Below are 21,506 nucleotides of genomic sequence, written 5' to 3' on the forward strand. Positions count from 1 at the left end.
AAGTTTCCGGGACGCTGCAATCGTCGTGTTGACGTTGCGCAGAAAAAAATAAAACCAAAAGAGCATTAATATGTTAAAATGAATAACAATTGAATTGATAATGTATATGACTATGTTTATGATATTATTTTTTTATTAATTTAGTGACATTTCAAATATTACTGGACAAGCCTCTAACATATAATGCTTAAAAAAATCAGTGGTTCATGTATATTTAAATATTAACATTAAAATATATGAAGAAAGTACATTTAAGATTATTTTATTTGTTAATCACGCTATTTTATAAAGTAGTATCCCAGGGAACACATGTTAGGAGAAAATTGTTAGCTTGAATGCAATGTAAGTCACTTTGGATAAAAGCGTCTGCTAAATGCATACATTTATTTACATTTATAAAGTAATAATGTTATAATATTATAGTCATTATACATGTGTTCAAATTAAAACCAATGATTAGCTTAATCTAAATATGCATACTTTATTGCCAAAAACCATACACATTATTTAAAGACTTGCAAATGTAAATTTAACCACAATAACCATTTATATTTACAAATATATATTACATAAACATCTATCCTGTCCCACTTTGCTTCCCGTCTACTCACTGTCCTATCATAACAAAGGCAAAAATGCCAAAAATAAAAAATATTAATAATAAATAAATAAATAAATAAATTAAACACTGATGGAAAAACTTCATTCCCAAAATGGGAATGAAACTACAGTGAAAAATAAAGAATAAAGAGAACCCACAAATTCTCTCCAGTTCTGTCCTATTTTCTTTTACTAATCTTGTATTGTTTACCATGTATACATTTCTGTAACAAATCCTATAACATTCTGTTAAATCCATTAACATATCCCCACAAGGAATAATATCTGCAGTAAAAAATAAAGTACTTCATATTACTATCACAATAAGTTAATAAAACAGCATCTCGACAAACTTGTGGGACTTGCGTAGTGTATCTGAAGCCTCGTCTGTGGTTTAAGGAGGTGGGGTGGATCAAAATTTATAAAACACTCTAAACAGAAAATATAATATTTAGCACAGCCTTCAACATTGCTTGATTTAAAAAGAAAAAATTGAGCACAATGTACCATTGTAAACCAGTTAACATTTCATTCCCTTACTAGACCTTGTGCATGCCATTTTTGCAAGTGCAGTGCAGTTAAGCTACATTTCATGAAATAAGAGGCCCATAAAAATTGTCTTTTACCATCCAGCTGTACTCCTTTAAAAATGTTGAGGCATTGCATATTTTCCTAGCTTTCTAAAAATAAAAAATAAAAAATTTATTTAGAGGCAAATAGTGCACTTTCAAAAACTGTTTGCTCACAATTTAACAGCAGCAACTACATGTGAACCTTTTGCATCCAAAACAGCCGAAACACCTTATATCAAATTTTTTGAGTGAGCAAAATATAAGAAAAAAGAATTTGAACATTTGAGCAACACCATTCATTCCCAAATCATGCACTTTCAAGGTGTGTAGGCCAAATACGAAAATAATGGGAAAAAAAAAGTTTTTCAGATTTTCCAGTTCACTATCAAAGGCTCAGAAGCCTTGACCATCTTCTAAATGTGTCCTCGGTTGTTGATGTGGTCTGACATAGGGTGGTAGCAGATTATAGAGAGGTTTCCAGACTGTGCATTGGGCTTCCAGGAGTCGGCGAAAGGATAGTTTTAGCTATATCTTTGTGCTGATGAAAGCCTCTGTTGTCGATTGCATTGTTGTTCTGATTAGAGGATAAAACTGGAGGCAGTGGGGAAGGAGCGGTGTTTCGTATAGTAGGTGCATCCTCCTCTGGGTCTGTGTCATCGATGAGAGGAATGGCTGGCTCTGAATCCTCAATACGGAACTCAGGGTGGCTCATGAAATTGTGAATTGAGCTGCGAGACTTTGGTGTCTCCAGACCGTCGTAAGGGGACATGAAATCCCGAAAAGCATTAACCACACGGATCTGAAGAAAAAGCATCAAAACCAAACTGAAATAAGAGGTCAGTAACATTCAACCATTTAGAACTTGCTAATGCTTACCAAGGCTGCATTTACCTGATGTAAAAAAATCTGATTTTTGTTTCAATAACAGTTTAACATGCACTCTCACTATATTTATGATGGCCTTTATATTTTCAGATTAACAAACTGGGACTGGGACAAAATCTATACATTCAAAACATTTAAAAAGACATGAGAAAAAGTCAAAAAATATATATATTTTTTAAATCTAATCAAACTTGGGATGTAAGGTAATTAAATTAAAAAGAAGCCTCACTGAGTACCTGTGTTTGAATTCTGTTGAGACCCCTGCACCACAGAACCTGCCCCCTTTTTAGCTCCATTTCAGCGTGGTCGATTTCATCCAGGTCTTCCATCTCCTCCAGCTCATCCTCAGGGATCTCCTCCTTCTGAGTGCCATGTCCCGCTGTCATCAGGAACTTCAGGCGACTTGTGGGAACGGTGGTAATCAACTGTGGGTCGGAGGTGAGGAAAACAATACATCACCCAGTGCATCATTTCAAAAGTCATCAGCAGTTAAAATCATTTTCAAGGCCTACCTGCCCCCACAGAAGAGAGCCAAAGCCAAGGAAAACACACCATAGCCACTGCTCAACAGAGAGACCTACACAGCTAAAAGGCTTCCCTCCAAACTGCACGATTAGGAACTAAAAAAACAATACCATGTTGGGATTCAGAACAGTTGTTGCTAATTGACTCAGGCTTATAGAGATTACAATGTGACGTACCTGCAAAATAAAGGTCCCGAATACAATAGAGCAGAAGATCAAGTTATTGAAGATGCCCTCGAAAACATTTCTCTCGCCGTGGATCTTTCGAGCGTTAATCTCATTAAAAAGCTGCATCATAACAAATGTGTTAAAGACAATGGTGTAGTGCTCTGAAGGAGGAGCGTGAAGAGGAGTGTTCCTGCCACTGTCAATGTCAAAGATCTGCTCACCTGGGAAGAAAATGAAATAAATCAGAGATATAATGGCTGCTCAAGTCAAACCCCTTGGATGTGACACATTTTCTCTAATATGTACTTGATTTACTAAACGCAAGATACCTTAATCCTTGCGGGGTTTAAACTGAAGTGCACACTTGACTCATGCAATCAGATTGTCATCAAGTGTTTTCCACATTTCAGAATGGCTCAGTTCACAGTCAATGCAATTAACTTCATTTATGCATGTGCTTTGAGCTTAGCATGCATTTGGGAAGATATTGATGCCATATTTAATCTTTTTTAGGAAAGTGTTTTATTTTGTAGCTTTACTGTAAAGGGATAGTTCACACAAAAATTAAACTTCTGTCATCATTTACTCACGCTCAAGTTGTTCCAAACCTGTATGAATTTCTTTATTCTGCTGAACACCAAAGAAGATATTTTGCAGAATGTTGGAAACCAAACAATTGCTGGTCCCCAATGACTTCCATAGTATTATTATTTTTTTCCATTCTACAGAATTTTTATTTTTGGGTGAACTATCCCTTTAAAGTAGACTCAAGCTTCTTTTAGTTCTGATAATGTCTCAGTCCATATTACATTCACATTGGCATTTTAGAAACGCAATCTATTAATAATATGAATAACAACAATAATAATTATCACATGTTTGTGTAGCTTATTACAAATAGGAAGACAGAAACATTACTGTTGTAAAATGCATTCGTACAGTTAAATAAAAAATCATCACTTTCAAACATTCAAACTTATATTAAATATTTAAATGAGTTTTTATTTTGGCAGAATTCTGCTCAAACCTTACAAACCTCTGCCCACAAAAATGTTGGAAATGTAGCAAATGTGTGAATAAAGTGAACTTGGTGAACTTAGTGCATGTTGCGTTCATCAACTTCAACATCAACCCTACTCTAGATGTTTTGTGTGGTCCTTACCGGCAAACAGCAGTGTGAAGATGATGGTTAGCTGATACACAGCATGTCCAAGGATGTTCTTCATCATGGTGCGGGAAATAAGGGGCTTGTTACGGCCGTACGGTTTGCGCAGCAGTAAAGCATCAGTGGGAGGCTCTGTCGCCAGTGCTAGTGATGCAAATGTGTCCATAATTAAATTCACCCACAGCATCTGTACAGCTTTGAGTGGGGAGTCCTATGCAAAGAGTTGGACAAAGCAATACGTTTAATAGAAAGAAAGAAGTGGCAATGAGGACAGGAAAAAGAGGAAGCAGAAGTCTGACCTGTGTAATACAGGCTCCAGTAAACGCCACGATGACAGCCACCACATTGACCGTCAGCTGAAACTGGAGGAACTTTGAGATGCTGTCATAGACGTTCCTCCCCCACATCACTGCCTTCACAATGCTGCTGAAGTTATCGTCTGTCAAGATAATGTCTGATGCCTCTTTGGCCACATCTGTACCAGCAATGCCCTAAAAACAGATCATGACACGTCACTGTCAAACTGAATTAAATTTCCAAGAACACTATTAACACAATTTTGTTTTTGCCCCCATTTTTCATGAGCTGAACTCAAAGATCTAAGGCTTTTTCTATGTACACAAAAGGCCTATGTCTCTCAAATATTGTTCACAAATCTGTCTAAATCTGTGTTAGTGAGCACTTCTCCTTTGCTGAGATAATACATCCAACTCACAGGTGTGGCATATCAAGATGCTTATTAGAAAGCATGATTATTGCGCAGGTGTGCCTTGGGCTGGACACAATAAAAGGCCACTCTAAAATGTCTCAGTATCTGGTGTGACCACCAATTGCCTTATGCAGTGCAACACATCTCCCTCGCATAGAGTTGATCTGGTTGTTGATTGTGGCCTGTGGGATGTTGGTCCACTCCTCTTCAATGGCTGTGTGAAGTTGCTGGATATTGTCAGGAACTGGAACATGCTGTCGTATATGCTGATCCAGAGCATCCCAAACATGCTCAATGGGTGACATGTCCGATGAATATGCTTGCCATACAAGAACTGGGGTGTTTTCAGCTTCCAGGAATTGTGTACAGATCCTTGCAACATGGGGCAGATGCCATACATGCTGTCTGCCATGTGCCCTGTACATTGAAAACTGGAATTCATCCGTAAAGAGAACACCTCTCCAAAGTGCCAGATGCCATCAAATGTGAGCATTTGCCCACTCAAGTCGGTTACAGTGATGAACTGCAGTCAGGTTGAGACCCCAATGAGGATGACAAGCATGCAGATGAGCTTCCCTGAGACAGTTTCTGACAGTTTGTGCAGAAATTCTTTGGTTATGCAAACCGATTTTTGCAGCAGCTGTCTGGGTGGCTGGTATCAGAAGATCTTGGAGGTGAAGATGATGGATGTGGAGGTCCTGGGCTGGTGTAGTTACACGTGGTCTGTGGTCGTGAGGCCGGCTGAATGTACTGCCAAATTCTCTGAAACACCTTTGGAGACGGCTTATGGTAGAGAAATGAACATTCAGTTCACGGGCAACAGCTCTGGTGGACATTACTTCAGTCAGTATGCCAACTGCACGCTCCCTCGAAACTTGCAACATCTGTGGCATTGTGCTGTGTGATAAAACTGCATATTTTTGTGGACAGCCTAAGGCACACCTGTGCACTAATCATGCTGTCTATACATGCTGCCACACCGGTGAGATAGATGGATTATCTCAGCAAAGGAGAAGTGCTCACTAACACAGATTTAGACAGATTTATGGACAATATTTGAGAGAAATAGGCCTTTTGTGTACATAGAAAAAGTCTTAGATCTTTGAGTTCAACTTATGAAAAAATGGGGGCAAAAACAAAAGTCTTGCGTTTATAAATTTGTTCAGTGTACATTCATGCTAGTTTTGGAAAATTGCATTAAAATGCGTGATGGAAACATTAAAGGCACATTAACATTTACCGGTAGTCAACAACATTTCAATGTGTGACTTGACATTACTTTGTAATTAATTGTGAAATTTCCTAGCAATCTATTAGTGATATTCTACACTAATTTCAGTATACTTCAAAAACCATTAACATATTTATTGGCATAACACTTAAGACTTACTGATATAAAGTTATAATTAAACTTTTTTTGGAGTATTTCTTTATTGCACAATGAACCTTTCTTAAGATTATGGGCCAAATCATACACCTGGAGCAAAGTGGCGTAAGGCGCGGCATAAGTGTTTTTGCTAGTTTCAGCCTGACAGTTCTCATTTTCCCATCCTGTGCTGCATTGTTTAAATAGCAAATACATTTGCACCCATCTGTGCACCCATGGGCGTGCTGGTGTAAAAAAGATTACAACTCCCCCCAAACATTACAAATCCCCCCAAAACACTGTACTTCTAACTCTCAAAGCCTCACTTTCATTCCTGTCAGAAATTAAATATCCCAATACCCAGACCAAGGTCCATTCAGATTAAATCTGCAACTTAGATTGAAACAAAATTGAAGTTTTTCAATTCTGATAAGTCCTACCATTGCAAATCCAACATCAGCTTTTTTTAGCGCAGGGCCATCATTGGTTCCGTCTCCAGTGACAGCAACTACTTGTCTCTGTTCTAGTATGGTGCTGTCAATTATACCTGAAAGAGACAGCAAAACATTTTATTTGCTTTCAGACTGTATTAGTCACCACAATTTTAACAACAGTCCTGTTTAAAACTCATTACCTTTGACCAACGTATGCTTATCAGTTGGAGAAGATCTCGCAAGTACACGCAGTTTGGGCCAGACCTTGTCCAGCCGCTCTTGCTCAATCTGAAAATATGATAAGATCTTAATATCAACCTTTCATTTGAATGAAAACTGATCTATTTTTTAATTTTGACCACCTCACCTCTCCAAGTTCATTGCGTATTCGTTTGTTGAACTCTTTTCCTTCAAGGCAAAGGAAGTCATCGCCTATATGGAGAATGCCGCACTTGGTTGCAATAGCTCGAGCGGTGTTAATGTTATCCCCTGTGACCATGCGTACAGTGATGCCTGCCTGCTGGCACTTCTTAATAGCATCGGGGACCTGTGGTGATCATACCATCCGGTGTTAAGTGTCAACAAACACATGCTGACTAACAGTAATGAGCACTTCAGCATGTTTTTGCTTTATTTTAACTGTCAAATGTATATTTTCCATATAAAGTGGATGGAATAGGAGTGAATTACTGGTCAAGTGAGCAGTTACCTCTGGCCGAACAGGATCCTCAATGCCCACCACACAAATGCAGGTAAGTCCAGTCAGGATATCTGTCTCATTATCCCAATCAGGCTCCCCATCCGAAACAGGGAAGTCCCTGTAAGCGAGGCAGATGGTCCGCAAACCCTCAGAGGCCATGGGCTCAATCACCTTTTTCACCATGTCATCCCGATCAATGGGCCTGAAGACTTTGGCTTCGCCATTGGCTGTCAGGACTTGATAGCACCTGGACAAATAATAAATATTATGAAAGTATTATAACTTTTTGGAAAGTTAATGATACAAGCATGTAGTTTCACGTGCATATTTAAACTTTGAACCATGCAGATTTCACAATCAAGTTCACCGTTTCCTGTGAATATGGCGTGTTGACCAACAGAAAGGTGCTTGGTTTGAAAGTGGCTTCTGTGTGACTGGTGCTTTGTGCATCACTATATTATTGAAAGTCAGTAAAATTTTACTAATGTAACAGAATCTAAAGAGTTTTCAAATTTTTAAATGGTCTACATACCCAGGAAAACTTGACTAAAATATTGATGACTCAACCTGAACTATAAAGATTTTTTGACCAATGAAGTGCTCTGTTGAATGAGAACTTACTTCACCATAATAATACAATTTGTATTATTATCTAGCAAATAGCAAATCACCTGAAATATTGAATGTGTACTTACTTCCTCAGGAGGATTTCTGATGCTCCTTTGCTGAACATACAGTAACTTCCATCTCGATTTTTTAGGACTGTGCTCATGGATTTCCTGACTGAGTTGAAAGTGTAGACTTTGTAAATTTTTTCCTCAGGATATTCATTGCGAATGGCTTGGTAATCTTTTCGTAATCCAGTGATAAACCCTAGCAAGGCACATTCAGTTTTGTTCCCAATTTGACGGGGCAGACCGCCCTCTTTCTCAGCAGCCTAGACAGAATAAAGTGTTCATTAAAATCATGAAACCAAGTCTAGTCTAACAAAACATATTGCATAATGCTGACTAAAAAAGTTTAAATACAGTGTGGTCTAAAAGTCTGAAACCACAATGATTTATCTTTAAATAAATGATAATATCTTATTTAAAAATTATATTTAAATCAATAAATCTTCAAACAAACATGAATTTGAAATAATGACAAATTCTGACATAATTTGAAACACATTCTCTTGAGGACATGTTTTTTTTGGATCCTCTGTATATTTAAAAGTTCACGTTCAAGCAAAATATAGTTTGCTACCATTATTTTTGAAGTATATGCACAGTTAACACTGATGCCTGTGACGAGAAGATTCATGATGTTGCCAGGAATCAGTTCAGGTTCCGGGACCTTCTTGTAGTGTCTGTCTCCAATATACACCTGAACCACTGTCATTCTGTTCATGGTTAGGGTGCCTGTTTTATCAGAGCAAATTGCCGTGGCATTTCCCATTGTCTCGCAAGCGTCCAGATGCCTCACCAGGTTGTTGTCCTTCATCATTTTCTACGGGGAATGACAGATAATTTTACTTCATAGATGATTTTACAACTTCTGTATGTACAAGTTTGTCAAGAAACTTCTGCAAAAGGCAGACCACTTACTTTCACAGAATAGGCCAATGAAATAGTGACAGCAAGCGGTAAACCTTCAGGCACGGCAACAACCAGCACAGTGACGCCGATGATGAAGAACTTGACAAAGAACTGGATGTAGATGGGAGTGCAGTCTTTAATCCAGGGAAGCCCTTGAATCCAGAAAGTGTCCACCAAAAACAGCGCCACAAGAATGAGGACTGTGATGGCTGACATGAAGAGCCCTGGAAAAAAAAACACACACACATGAACATTACATTCTTCGCAAGTCTTACTAGGAGTTTTAATACAAGGAAAAACAAATGAAGTGGACCAAAAAGAAAATATTCTGTACACTGTAAAATGTTTATTTATTTTATTTTATTATTCATTTATTTATCTTTTACCTGCTTTCCCGATTTGTACTGCTAGTTTGGTAAGCTTCCCTTGAAGTACTGATTTCTCTTTCTTTGGAATCTTGTTTTTTTTCGGCTCTTCTTCTGTGTCATCATCACTGTTGAGGGGCTCCATCTCCACTGTGCCTCCATCCTTCTCTGAATAAGGCAGAAACCAGTGATGTTAAAATAAATCTTACTTAAATGTACTTATAATCTGTTTATGTGGTTTAAGGTTAAAAAACCACATTATTTTAATCATAATGTACATTATTGTTTCTCCTCTATGCCCTGCCTTCTGAAACACATTTAAATTTCTGAAAAGCAAGGTGTACACTGATTCGCCAGCTATCCAGTATGTTGTGATTGGCCAAATGTTTAAAGCGTCTAACGGAAATGTTACGCCTCTCAACATATATTGTTATGGCGTGTCCCCATCAGAACACCAGCATGACAGGACAAAAACAATAAAACCCATTACAAATGAGGCACTTGCTGCATCCAGTGGGGAAATAATTACTGATTATAATGACTTATACTGTCTTTTTACGCGTTGCGTTGCCATGTTAACATAAAACCATGTCTGCATTTGTGATCTGAGAAATTTCAAACAACAAGCGCTACTCTACACTGCTCAAAACTCGCCTTTGAATCATCAGTGTCAAATCCTTTACATATGTACCTACTTACATACCATGAGTCATAAGAGCCAGACTGCCTTGCTCTAGGCACGATGAAGTGAGTAGTTTCACTTTCATAATGAAACACATAGTTTCTCCACGAAATGGCACTGGCGGCAGCAGCTAGAATAAAAGGTATGCCTTCTTTCTTTGCGTGAACATTTGGGTGGCGTTTTGCTAATCTTCCCACATTGTGATGTAGAGATGTGGGGGCGTGTTTAAATGAGCCACTTCAGGGGGGCGTGGACAAGTCTTAACTTTTATAAAGAATGTATCTTTGGATTTGACACATTAGTCTTTGCAACTTTACAGATCTTCTTTATGCACCAAGGGCTTTTAACACTCCAAAGAGAAAGGAAAAAAATTAAATAGTGTCTTATGACCCCTTTAAAAACTGTTTAAAACCATGTGCAGAGAAAAAGAAGAGGAAATGCTCTGGAGAATTACAGCATGAGTCTGCTTGTATGTGCACAAGAGGAAAAAGCAGAACTGTAGGCCCTAATCTTCTTTCTTCTAATCAGCATGGAAAGAGTGAAGAGCACAGTTAGCTAATAGATTCAACCATATGTTCACAAGACATTCTCACAACTTATTCACTCAGTACATAAAGAAAGAAAGAAAGACAGAAAGAAAGAAAGAAAGAAGGAAAGAAAGAAAGAAAGAAAGAAGGAAAGAAAGAAAGAAAGATACACAATGCGTGCCGAAGGATCAACTACTGACTGAACTAAGTCACTGACTGCTATTTCATGTAATGCTCCTGCAGTGGTTCTCAACTAGTTTTGTCATGCAAAAGTAACAAAAAATTAACTTAATATCAAATACTGAAATGTGTTACCTACATATTACCATCAGTGTACAAAATTATTAATAAAACCATTTGAATAGGGAAAATGTCAAATTTGGCTTAAAAATGTCTCTTAAATTTAGATGGGTTCTTGCAAAAAAAAAAAAAAAGTAAAAAATTGTGGCCAACACAAATCATGTATCTTAGGTGCACATGAACCCTTAAAGCTGTCTGGTTCATATTTTGCTGCATTTGCATAGTTTTTTCATGTTTTCTGACAATGACAGAATGACACCTGACTAATTTGATTAGATTTATCCAAGTGGTAGATGAATTTGCTCAAAACCAATTTATGGTCCACGTTTGGTGTTGATTTACCAATAAAAGATACAGGAAGCAATGCCCAATTATCTGTTTAGCTGCATATTATTATTTGCATTTAGCATTTTTTTAACCATGACAACAGATCTGTGACCCATTTTTACATCACGACCCACCAGTTGAGAATCACTGATCTAAAGGAAACGCTATGATGTACGGTTACAGCATATGTGCTAATACACACCTTTCTTTTTATCGGTTACATCTGGCTTTTTGGCTGCTGAAAAGTGACATGAATCAATCAAATATCTGTGATTTAGAAATGATGTGACTCTTGCAGTATCCATGTTGAATATGTTTAAAATTACGTATCTAGTCCCTGGCAAAGGCAATGCATTTCAAATAACTTGCATACACTGTAAAAAGTGACTGTGATTTTAATGGTAAAAAACTGTGAAAATGCTACAGTACAAACCTGTTAAATGGTTAACCTTTCCTGTAAAATTTACAGGGAAAAATCGTAAACTGACATTCCCAGAATTCTCTTCGTTGTATTTCAGTTTTGTATTTTTTTATGTTTTTTCTTTGAAATAACTATGTTATGTTTATTAGGGTTGTATGTTACATAAAATGTTGTTAAATTAATGTTTATTGGATATTTCAGTTTAATGAGTCTCATCATGATTTACAGCTTGTGTGAATGACACTGTGTATCTTCTATATATGTTATTATTTAAAAGCTGCTTGTGATGGGCTTTGGTTCGTCACATGACTTTCTCATAACCACCTGCATTTGGTGGTTATCAATGTATTTATTACAAAGGTACAAAACAGATTTCAGTTCTTCAGTAGGTTGGTATATTAACATTATATCAGTTAATGAAATGACGGTACTAAAATGTTGTTACTGTATATTTTACAGTAGAATTCTGGAAACCACTTTTTTTTTTCAGTGTATTTACTAAAAGTTTAATTTGGAGTGAAATCCCAAACTTGGTTAGTACTGAATGGATACTTAAGGAATTATTTTGGAAATGCATTTCATGAACCCATCTTTAGGGACATACTTTTCTTTTTTTCTTTCTTCTCCTTCTTCTTCCTCTCCATTTCTTTCTTTTTCTCTTCTTTCTCCCGCTTTTTCTCCTCCTTCTCCCTCTTTTTCCTCTCCCTCTCTTCTTTTTTCTCCGCATCATCATCATCATCATCATCATCTCCGTGTCCTAGGAGAGTGAAGATGATCCCCGTCTGAGAGTTCACCCCCACTGCTGTGACCAGCATTTTTCCGGAGCCCTCCATCACATGCGTGCCTGAGCAAACAGGGCAAAAATTGGCATGTAACAGGTACTGTATATTAGTATGACAATGGCAAAACTGTATTAGTCTTGACCTTTAGATTGATACTATTATAGTCACATTCAAAAAAATAAAGAAGAGGCAAAACCTGAAAGAAGCATGGGGTCTTTGTCCACAGTTTTTTTGACATGGTCCGACTCTCCAGTGAGGGAGCTCTCGTCAATTTTTAGATCATTGCTTTGGATTAGTATACCGTCAGCAGGAAGGAGGTCACCTGCAAACACAAAGCAAAGGACAGATGGCGTCATCTGAGACACAATAGGCAGATGTTTGCACAGCAAGCCAAAGGAGAGGTTTTCAATTTAGCACAGCAAATGACAAAAAAAAAAAATGTATATGCATTATTTTTTTAAAGAGCAGTTAAGCCAAGATAAAAGATAATTTCATAATTTATCTTCATACAGCTATTTTCCATTAAACAACAGTTCATTCCATGACTGTCAAACTCCAAAAAGTAAAAATACCAATGAAAGAACTAAAAAAGCAGTTTAATTCTTGACTTGCTATGAATCTTTAATCTAGCACATTAACATGCACAATTTAAAAGATGGTGTGTTGTGTTCATTGATGTTACACAAGACTCACACACTATTTCAATCTTTCTACCTTAAAATTTCATGTTTATTTGAAGCTTATTTGTTTATTCGCTATAATTAAATGGAAAATGTGAAAGTAAATCCTACACCATTTTTTTTCAGTGTAGATTTATTCATTTATTTATTTTTTTTTACCTTTTTTTGAAGCTTGACAGATATGGTCACCATAAACTGTCACTCTATGGCAAGAGCTGCATAACCATTCTTTAAACATTTTCATTTAACAGCATATGAGTTTAAAGAAATATATCAAGCCTAATTCTTCATTGTTTAAAATATTAAAAGCATCTTAAGGGAGACCATAATTTTACCATATTTTACTTGTGCAATGTCTCCAACCACAATCTCGGCCACAGGAATCTGAATGACTTGACCGGCTCGGAGCACAGTGAACTTCTGCTCTTGTTCAATGCGGTTCTGCAGTCCACGGAATTGCTTTTCCTTGCTCCAGTCATTAAAGGCTGTGACAAGAACCACGCAAACGACAGACAAGAGGATGGCAGCACCCTCAATCCAGCCCGCCTCTGCTTCACCCTCGTCCTCAACTCCTCCAGCCGCCCTACCACAGTCTGCACCAATGAGAAAGTCACTGTAAGAAATAACTGCTACAGCAACTTGTATGTATAATCTTATATATATATACATATAATATATATTCTATTCATCAAAGAATTCTGAATAAATTAATCAGTTTTCCCCCAAATATTAAGCAGCACAACTGTTTTCAACAATGATAATAATAAGAAATGTTTCTTGAACGACAAATCAGCATAATAAAATGCTGATACTAAATACTAAATAGCATACTAAAATGATTTCTTAAATATCATGTTACAATGAAGACTGGAATAATGGCTGCTAAAAATTAAGTTTTTAACATCAAATTAATATATTACTTTTTAAAACATCTTAACACACAAATCAGTTATTTTAAGTCGCAATAATATTTTACAATAATTAACAAGTATTGCTTTTACTGTATTTTTGATCAAATAAATGCAGCCTTCAAGCTGCCTTCAAAAATTTTTTTTTAAAAATCTTTCCAGCTCCAAACACTTGAACAATATGTAAGTCTAAAATGTTGATAGGATATTTGAGGTGCATAGCTGCATTTACAAGCAGGGTACACTTTTAGTAAAGGAAGAGAAGGACTGTGCAATTGGAAACACAAAAGAACATGTGCAGCAGAGCTCAGTTAAAAGTATTTTTTTACCCTAAAAACAGAGGTCCTGAGTGAGCTGAATACATAATAGCACTACGTCACCTTCAGGACAGTTTCAGATTAATTGTTATTCAACAGCTCCACTGAGTAAATAAAATAGAGGTATGTTATTCATAGTGAGCTTAAAATCCCTACGATACTCACTTTCTCTCTCTGCATTAGGAGGTTTATAGAAGGAAAGGCCTAAGGATATTATTGCTGCAACTTCCAAAATAATTAGAGTCACATCCTGCAATGCTTCCCACACTAGCTGTAGGAATGTCTTTGGCTTTTTAGGAGGTATAAAATTCTTTCCAAATTCTTCTTTTCTTCTCAAAATGTCATCAGAATGTCCACTTAACCCTAAACAGAGAGAAAGAGCAGAATAAACATTAAGATATTTGGTATGGAAACAAATAGCAAGTAACACATTTGGACATCACTCCAATAATCTGTTTTATATAAAAACAAATCAGTGCATCTCATTACCATTACAGAAAATATTGAGGTATAGATTATAATAATTATTAAGATTACTGTCATAAAATGGAACAAAAAGCAAATAACCACAACAAATATGTAACTTTTTTTGCCATATCAAATAAGCTTATTGTTCTGGTTGAAAAAAAAAATATTATACAATTTTTATTACACCATATAAAAAGATATACAACTACAGTCAAGATATTTAACAACACCTCCAGATTGTACAAAGATTTCTGATAGGTCACTAAAGATAATTATTATTGACCATGTTTGAATTGCTTATGACATTTAGATGATCTTAACATCCGTATGGCATATAGTTTGCAACTGCACATTAAAAAACATATTTCAAAATAGTACAATGACAGATGGATCAAGTTTAATTTTAAAACTCTTGAGAAACTGAATTGGATTTGGAGAGGGTTTTTACTTTGCTTTTCATTTGAAACATAATGGATTCCACAAAATACTAGTTTTCCACTCCCCACGCAAGCAAGAGCACAGCCTGAACACTAACACAGTGTAATCCCTCTCTTTCTTCCCTTGCTCAATTACAAAACGCCAGTCCTCTGCCCCCTCAAAGGTTTACCCACTGTTGGCAAGGGCAAAAATGACTGTAAACCCCATGCAGCAGAGCATCGCCGGTGAGATTAGCATGAAGCGGAGCAATGAAGAGCCTGCCTCGGTTTAAGGTGAGTGGGATTACATGAGGTAAATTGATCTGGTCCCACCTGTCACAACTACAACTGTCTGTTATGGCTCATGACAGAGCTAAATATGTCAGTGCGGATTTGGTAAGCCAATGCATATCGAAGTGGAAAATATAGATGGATGATTAGGTAAATAGGCATTTAAAAAACAATAATCAAGGTCTGATTTTATCAAGAGATAGGACTCTTCCATAAAAGACAGATTGTGTATTTATAAATACAAATCTTAGATGAAAGAATCACAAGAGGAGAGTGTAAACATATTTCGCTGGAAATATCAAGGGAAACATAAGCTGATCATGGTGTTAGACAAATGATTGGAGTTGAGCTCGCTGAAATAATATAAAGACAGGTTAGTCTAAACTAGAAGCACAGAAGGAGATGGATAAAAAGGTAAGCAAAAATAAGCAAAAAGAGGAACTGTAAAATCCAAGATGACATGATGGTCACTTTTGATAACCAAAGTAACAAAAAAGTAACAAGAACAGCAATAAGTTAGAAAGGCAATAATGTTCAGCGGTAACGGTCAACTGACGGACACATAATAACTGTAATTTGGTTAGAAATTATGTACTGTAATTGTAGCTTTCATTCCTATCCAGGGTCACTTGGAATGATTCAGAGAAAAATATATAAAACAGAAATAATAATTGAAATTATTAGGGCTGTCAATAGTTTAAAATAAAGGTAACACTTCATAATAAAATGTACCATTGGTTAACGCATGAATGCTTTGATTTTGATAATGTATTAGTTGAAATAATCATTGACTAAGATTAATAAATGCTTTAGAAGTATTTTTCATAGTTAGTTCATGTTAACTAATGTAAATACATTGAACTTAATTTAAAGTGACATAATGATAATGCAAAATGATATGCTGTAAAACAAGAGTTAGACTTGAAAAATGGAATATATCTAGGTAAACTGCATTTGCTTGATGACAATCCTTTATAATATGGTCAAAAATAGACATGCTAACAGATTAGCAACTGTATAAAGTGGTACAACTTCTTCTTAAAGGCACATCCTTTCAACTGGATCATGCAAATGAACTATGTAGTTCATTATATGTCATTATAGCTCCACTGTAAAAGGGAAATTGTGAGAGAGCTTTTTAAAGCTAAAATATCGTCCTTGGTGAAAGCTCCAGAGCTAATGGTGAAAGGAAAAAGCACATGGAAAAGATGTCTGAAACGTCTAATTGCTAATTAGTTATTTAGCTCACACAATTATCCAAAGCGATTACGCTGCACTTGTTACGGAGACGGTCTTCCAGGAAGAGCCTGAGGTTAAGTGCCTTGCTCAAGGCTGAAATGGTGAGAGGTCATGGATCAACCCTCATAAAGTTTGAACATACAACCTTTGCTCAGCTCAGATCTATAACCACCAAGTTGTCACTAAACCATTTGGTTAAATGTTTTATTTTTCTAGGAATGCATGATATTTAGAAACCATCTTGGTAACCGGACGATATTAGAGATTTTTTTATGTATTGGTATCACTTGATATTGGATATTTAATTGTGCATGCTTATTTCCTCTGTTTTCATAATTAGATTACCTTAATTGTCATCTAAAGCTCAGCCACAATTTTATACACTGATAAATGCAGTCTTAAGCAAATCTTAAAATTTATTAGACCATTTATTAGTTATCGGCAATGATCTAAAAATAATTATATGAAAATAACAATCAACATATTGGCCAAAATTGCAAATTCTGTAAATTTTCCAATTTAATTAAATATACATTTTTAGCCGGTTTATTAATTTTGGTGTTAAAAGAAGTGTGTATTTTTATCAATGTCATTTAATGCATAAACATTAACAATGGTAGCAAAGGAAATATTTACCATCTATTGGTGATGATTTTAACCTGGAACAGAGTCCCTGAACATCTCCATAGCACTCCTGAATCCTCTGTAATCCATCGGTCGCTCTGAGTTCCATGAGTGATCGAAGTTCTTTGAGTGTGCAGCCAAAATCTCCATCATGATTGGCCTCTGTCTTGTACTTCGACCCACGGAATGAGTTTTTGGCCATAGTTCTGCTGAAGTGCACCAAAAAATGGAGGAGAAGTGGCTTCCCCTGAGGTAAGCGGTGACAATACCCAGACTTTATTTTTCAGGGACACAAAAACCGACTCTTCTGATGAGACGCCAGATGTAATTCAAATGCCATTTCCATTTGATTTTCTGGTGTATTTTCTCTCATCTTAGGTTGACCAGAGTCACAGGAGGTCAAATCATCAGGTTTGCACCAAGTTACATCTAAAACAAAAAAACATAAGCAAGCTCATTACATGCGGTGTCATTCCCATGTCAGCTTATATGACCATTTAAGCCAAATAATTTCAAATTGAAGCCAAATAAAATTTGATTATTCATGTTCTGTCACATCTGTCAGATCAAGTGATACCCCTGTCAATCAACACAATTGGTTAAAGATGGTTAAAGATGATGTTGACAGGTATGCAAAGTGACAGCTGGCTTTTGTAATGGCCCTTGAGTGGAAAGATCTGTCACGTCTGCTTAAAGAATGGAAGGCTAAAATTAGTTCTGTTACATAAAACCAGCATCTCGTCTAGAAGAGAGACCTGCCAAAGACAACAGACATGACTCAAAAGTTGGGTTCGAAAAAAGAAAGAAAGTGGGAAACAAAGTATTCGAAAGAAAGCGTAATTTGAAAAAGTGTCATATTAATATTGTTTATTATTTATATTTCAGTTTTAATTTGTTTCTATTCATTTCAGTGCTTCATATTAAATTTATTTCAGTTAGTTGTAAAAGGCAGTTTTTCTAATGGTCATTTAATTCAAGTTTTATCTTTTAGTTTTAGGTAATATTATAACCATGGATTGGAAAAATAAATAAATAAACAATTTCCACCAAAGTCAGCAATGAAATCTACAATCTTTTATAATTGTAAATTTATTTTTCATTTATTTTATTTATTTATTTTATTTTTATTATACTGACAAAAAAGTTTACATTAAATCATTAAAGAGACAAGAATAAAAAAAGAAAACATTGTCTGCACTTTTATCTTTTTACATATTCCTTTCCAACATATAACTAAATAAGGAAAGAAAAATAAATAATAATAAACGGAGCAATTCCAATAGGGTCCTCGCACTGCAGTGCTCGGGCCCTAATAATTGTAAATTATGTTGAGATTCAAAGGCTTTTTGCGGTGACATCTAAAGCCCTCTCAAAGGTCAGGGACATCAAAACATGTTTGGGTCATCTTGAATAAATTTGCATTGTTAAGACTTTAAAGCGCTGCTAATTTCTTTGATCATTAAATGTACCTCACAAAACTATTGGAGTTTTACCTTTACCTTTATATCTGCATCAAATGAGTATTTTATTTCCCAGTTACATAAGAAAACCTGCCAAACAAATTACTAAGACATTGATTTTACAGAGGCACTAAACTAAAACAAACCATGATAGTCAATGTACTTCAATTCATTATCATAAAACAGATGGAAAAGTACTCACAGATTTGTTTTACATGTCCATTGTGGCAATAATGAGACAAATGCAGTCCCCCGACCAGCGCAGTCAGAAGGTGCTGCTTTCAGAGACTGAACGACTCGCCGTCACGTTCCACTACTCCAAACAACACAAACTCTGTAACACAAAGCAAAATGCCAAATTGCTCCTTTACAAAATTACATTATTTGACCTTCACTGTACGGTCTTGCGGCGCAGAGTCTCCACTAGAGGAAATGGCTTTCTGAATGATTATCTCAGGAAAGCTCCTTGCTTAATCTAATTAGTCAATCTGTGGCAGTAGTGAGACACAGAGCCACTGCTGCCATAGAGAAGACTACGCACTGTTGAACACAGACAAACATATTCACTCATTCCTAGAGACCCTCAGTTCATTCAGACTTCTGGGGGAACTAAGTGCAGCCGGATAAAGCCAGAGGCACAAGAGCTCTTCTGTATACAAAAAGCATTTATTTGAATCACAAACAGACTTGTACCAGTAAAAAAGGAATTTGATAAAGAATCGCTAGAATAAGGCTTAAAGAAACAGCCTGAATGACTCTATTAGATGTATTATGTATAATTTATTTACTGGTATAGCAAGATTATCTTTTGATAAAAAATATCTACTTATATGACCTTTTTTATTTCTGTTTAAAACTAAATTATCTCTAAAATAATCTGAAATATTTTGTGAACGTTTCTGTGACAGAATGCTGCAAATCTATATTTACTCATGCTGTGAATGAGTGTGAGTCACATTGTGATGCCGCATGATGCTCTGCAAGTCAGATGTGGAATCTTACCGTCTAAATAAAGTAAATAAGTGAGAAATGTTAATGAATGAGAATTTGACAGGAATAATTTGCCATTCTAAAGGGCAAAGTAAATATATATCTATATCCAGACAGAACTTGTCTAGTGTTGTAGCCTATATTTTTTTGCTGAGTGACACATAACTCCTTACCAAAACAGGTAATTTTTTTTCCAACAAAGAAATAACCTTTTACAGACCGAGGCTCTTTCATAATGCACTTTGTATAGAGCGATCCAGAACTGTCTCTACTGGCTTGAAAATCTAGTGCTTTAAAACGTCACAAAAGTCAAAGTCTTTCAGTAGTTTTTAAGGAATTATCTTAAGTAAGTAATTTGATGTTTACTCAAAGTGACACACACTCATCTTAAAAGTTTATATCAAATGTTTAAATCAAAATATTAAAGTGTTTTGGGGTACATTTGTTATGTGTAAACATATAATAATATAAACAATGATATGCATTTCATCGAAGTAAGGAAAGCAGATTTGTATAGGCTATCTATGAAGGATGCGCTTGAACAGCGAACTGTTGCTATGGTTACCACCTCCTAGCCTATGCAACTTGTGTTATTAGCATCTATAGCATCTGTAATGAAACTTCGGCATCAGCGTCTGTAATGAAACTTCGGCGTTATCCAAACAAGAACTTGTATATAAATATAACGTATATTATAGGCCTATATATATTAAAGAATTGTTTAAGACCACATCAACTTCCCTTTCGAACCCTGACTGGCTAAAATGTTGCTATTATGCCATTGTCCAATTTAATTACCATAAAATTCTAAACAAATTATAACCCTAACTTGAAGACGAATCAAACCCAAAGCTCACTGACCACCAAAGCAGAAAACATGTCGCAAGGGAGTTATGAAATCATTTTGCTTTCAATGCAAATAGCACTGCGCGCATAAAGGGCCCATGATCTCTATCTTGGAATATGCACATTACCTTTACAAGACGGACTAAAAAAACTCTGTCAGTAGACTAGATTTGACCGATGCACGCGAAGATCTACCAGAATAACCTACAAGCAGTTGACATTGAATTATCTGCAGAGATTCATCTAAAAATATTTTTTGAAGGAACAGTAACCTAATGAATTAGCATAAAGAATAACATTTTCCTGTCAGAAATTATAAAGCAGAGCATTTAGGGTTGTATAAGAAAAACAGGCATGCAAAAAAACGAGTATTAATCACACGATTCCCATTAGAATAACTTTAAACAGTAGGCTGTTTACGCTATTAAACATTTTCTATCTCTATTGGCTTGCTATTTGGTCCCTACTGTAATATCTGTAACAACAATTTTAGCCCGAATAGTGTATAATAACAGCTTTTCTTTGCTTAGGCTACATGTGTACTCACTTTGGACCGGTGGGCGTCAGTTCCTAGGCATCAACAGTCTCTCGCCGTGGATCCACACTCATCCGTGACGACCCGCCCACCGCGCTCGAGTCCGTGGAGTATTTACGTCAGAGGCGCGGCTCGGGATTTAACTTGCACTCCCATTGGTCAGCGCTGGTCCCAGGTATAGGTGTCGTCCCTTGCTGAAACAGCTGTCATCACCAGCAACCAGCAAAGACACGTAGGTGTGACGGATAAGCGGGCCATGGTAAACTTGATGTATTATTATTAGCAACAAGAGGAAAGCCATATATTTACCAATTATTTTACTAAAGACTGTAGCTCAACATCCAAACACACACACACACATCGTTTTTTTTTAAACGAATCAGTTAATGCTAACCTACATGACAGTAGTTTCAATTCAAGATGATGTGACAAAAACGTCGGGAAGATTGTATCATTGAATATAACATTTTAAATTGCAAAACAGTTGTAATATGACATGTTTATCTATTTACATCTTATTTTTACCTCACACTATTTGACCCTAAAAACAAATGGCACGCAAAGTAAAACCCCGCCTTCTTTGATTTGATTGGCCATCCCAAACATTGACACTGATGAGCGCTGA

At 36.2% G+C, this 21,506-nt stretch overlaps 1 protein-coding gene across 2 annotated transcripts; it reads right to left on the reverse strand.

Annotated features, from left to right (window-relative positions):
- Positions 1–484: 484 nt before the first annotated feature.
- LOC113066886 (plasma membrane calcium-transporting ATPase 1-like) lies at positions 485–21,073 on the reverse strand. Of its 2 annotated transcripts, XM_026238993.1 has the most exons (21): positions 20,894–21,073; positions 18,713–18,844; positions 17,063–17,479; positions 14,178–14,375; positions 13,123–13,380; positions 12,304–12,429; positions 11,930–12,169; positions 9,090–9,236; positions 8,713–8,927; positions 8,372–8,614; positions 7,819–8,060; positions 7,133–7,370; positions 6,791–6,970; positions 6,624–6,711; positions 6,430–6,536; positions 4,214–4,405; positions 3,912–4,125; positions 2,759–2,970; positions 2,570–2,677; positions 2,294–2,482; positions 485–1,971 (listed from the first exon to the last, which is right to left on the reverse strand). In XM_026238993.1, the coding sequence occupies exons 3-21, from the start codon at positions 17,250–17,252 to the stop codon at positions 1,636–1,638; spliced, it is 3,723 nt and encodes a 1,240-aa protein (XP_026094778.1). In that variant the 5' UTR covers positions 17,253–17,479; positions 18,713–18,844; positions 20,894–21,073; the 3' UTR covers positions 485–1,635. The 2 variants fall into 2 exon arrangements, with proteins under 2 accessions (XP_026094778.1, XP_026094779.1); XM_026238994.1 differs by lacking the exon at positions 18,713–18,844.
- Positions 21,074–21,506: the final 433 nt, after the last annotated feature.

The sequence above is a fragment of the Carassius auratus genome, chromosome 50 (assembly GCF_003368295.1).
Source record: "Carassius auratus strain Wakin chromosome 50, ASM336829v1, whole genome shotgun sequence".
NCBI lineage: Eukaryota > Metazoa > Chordata > Actinopteri > Cypriniformes > Cyprinidae > Carassius > Carassius auratus.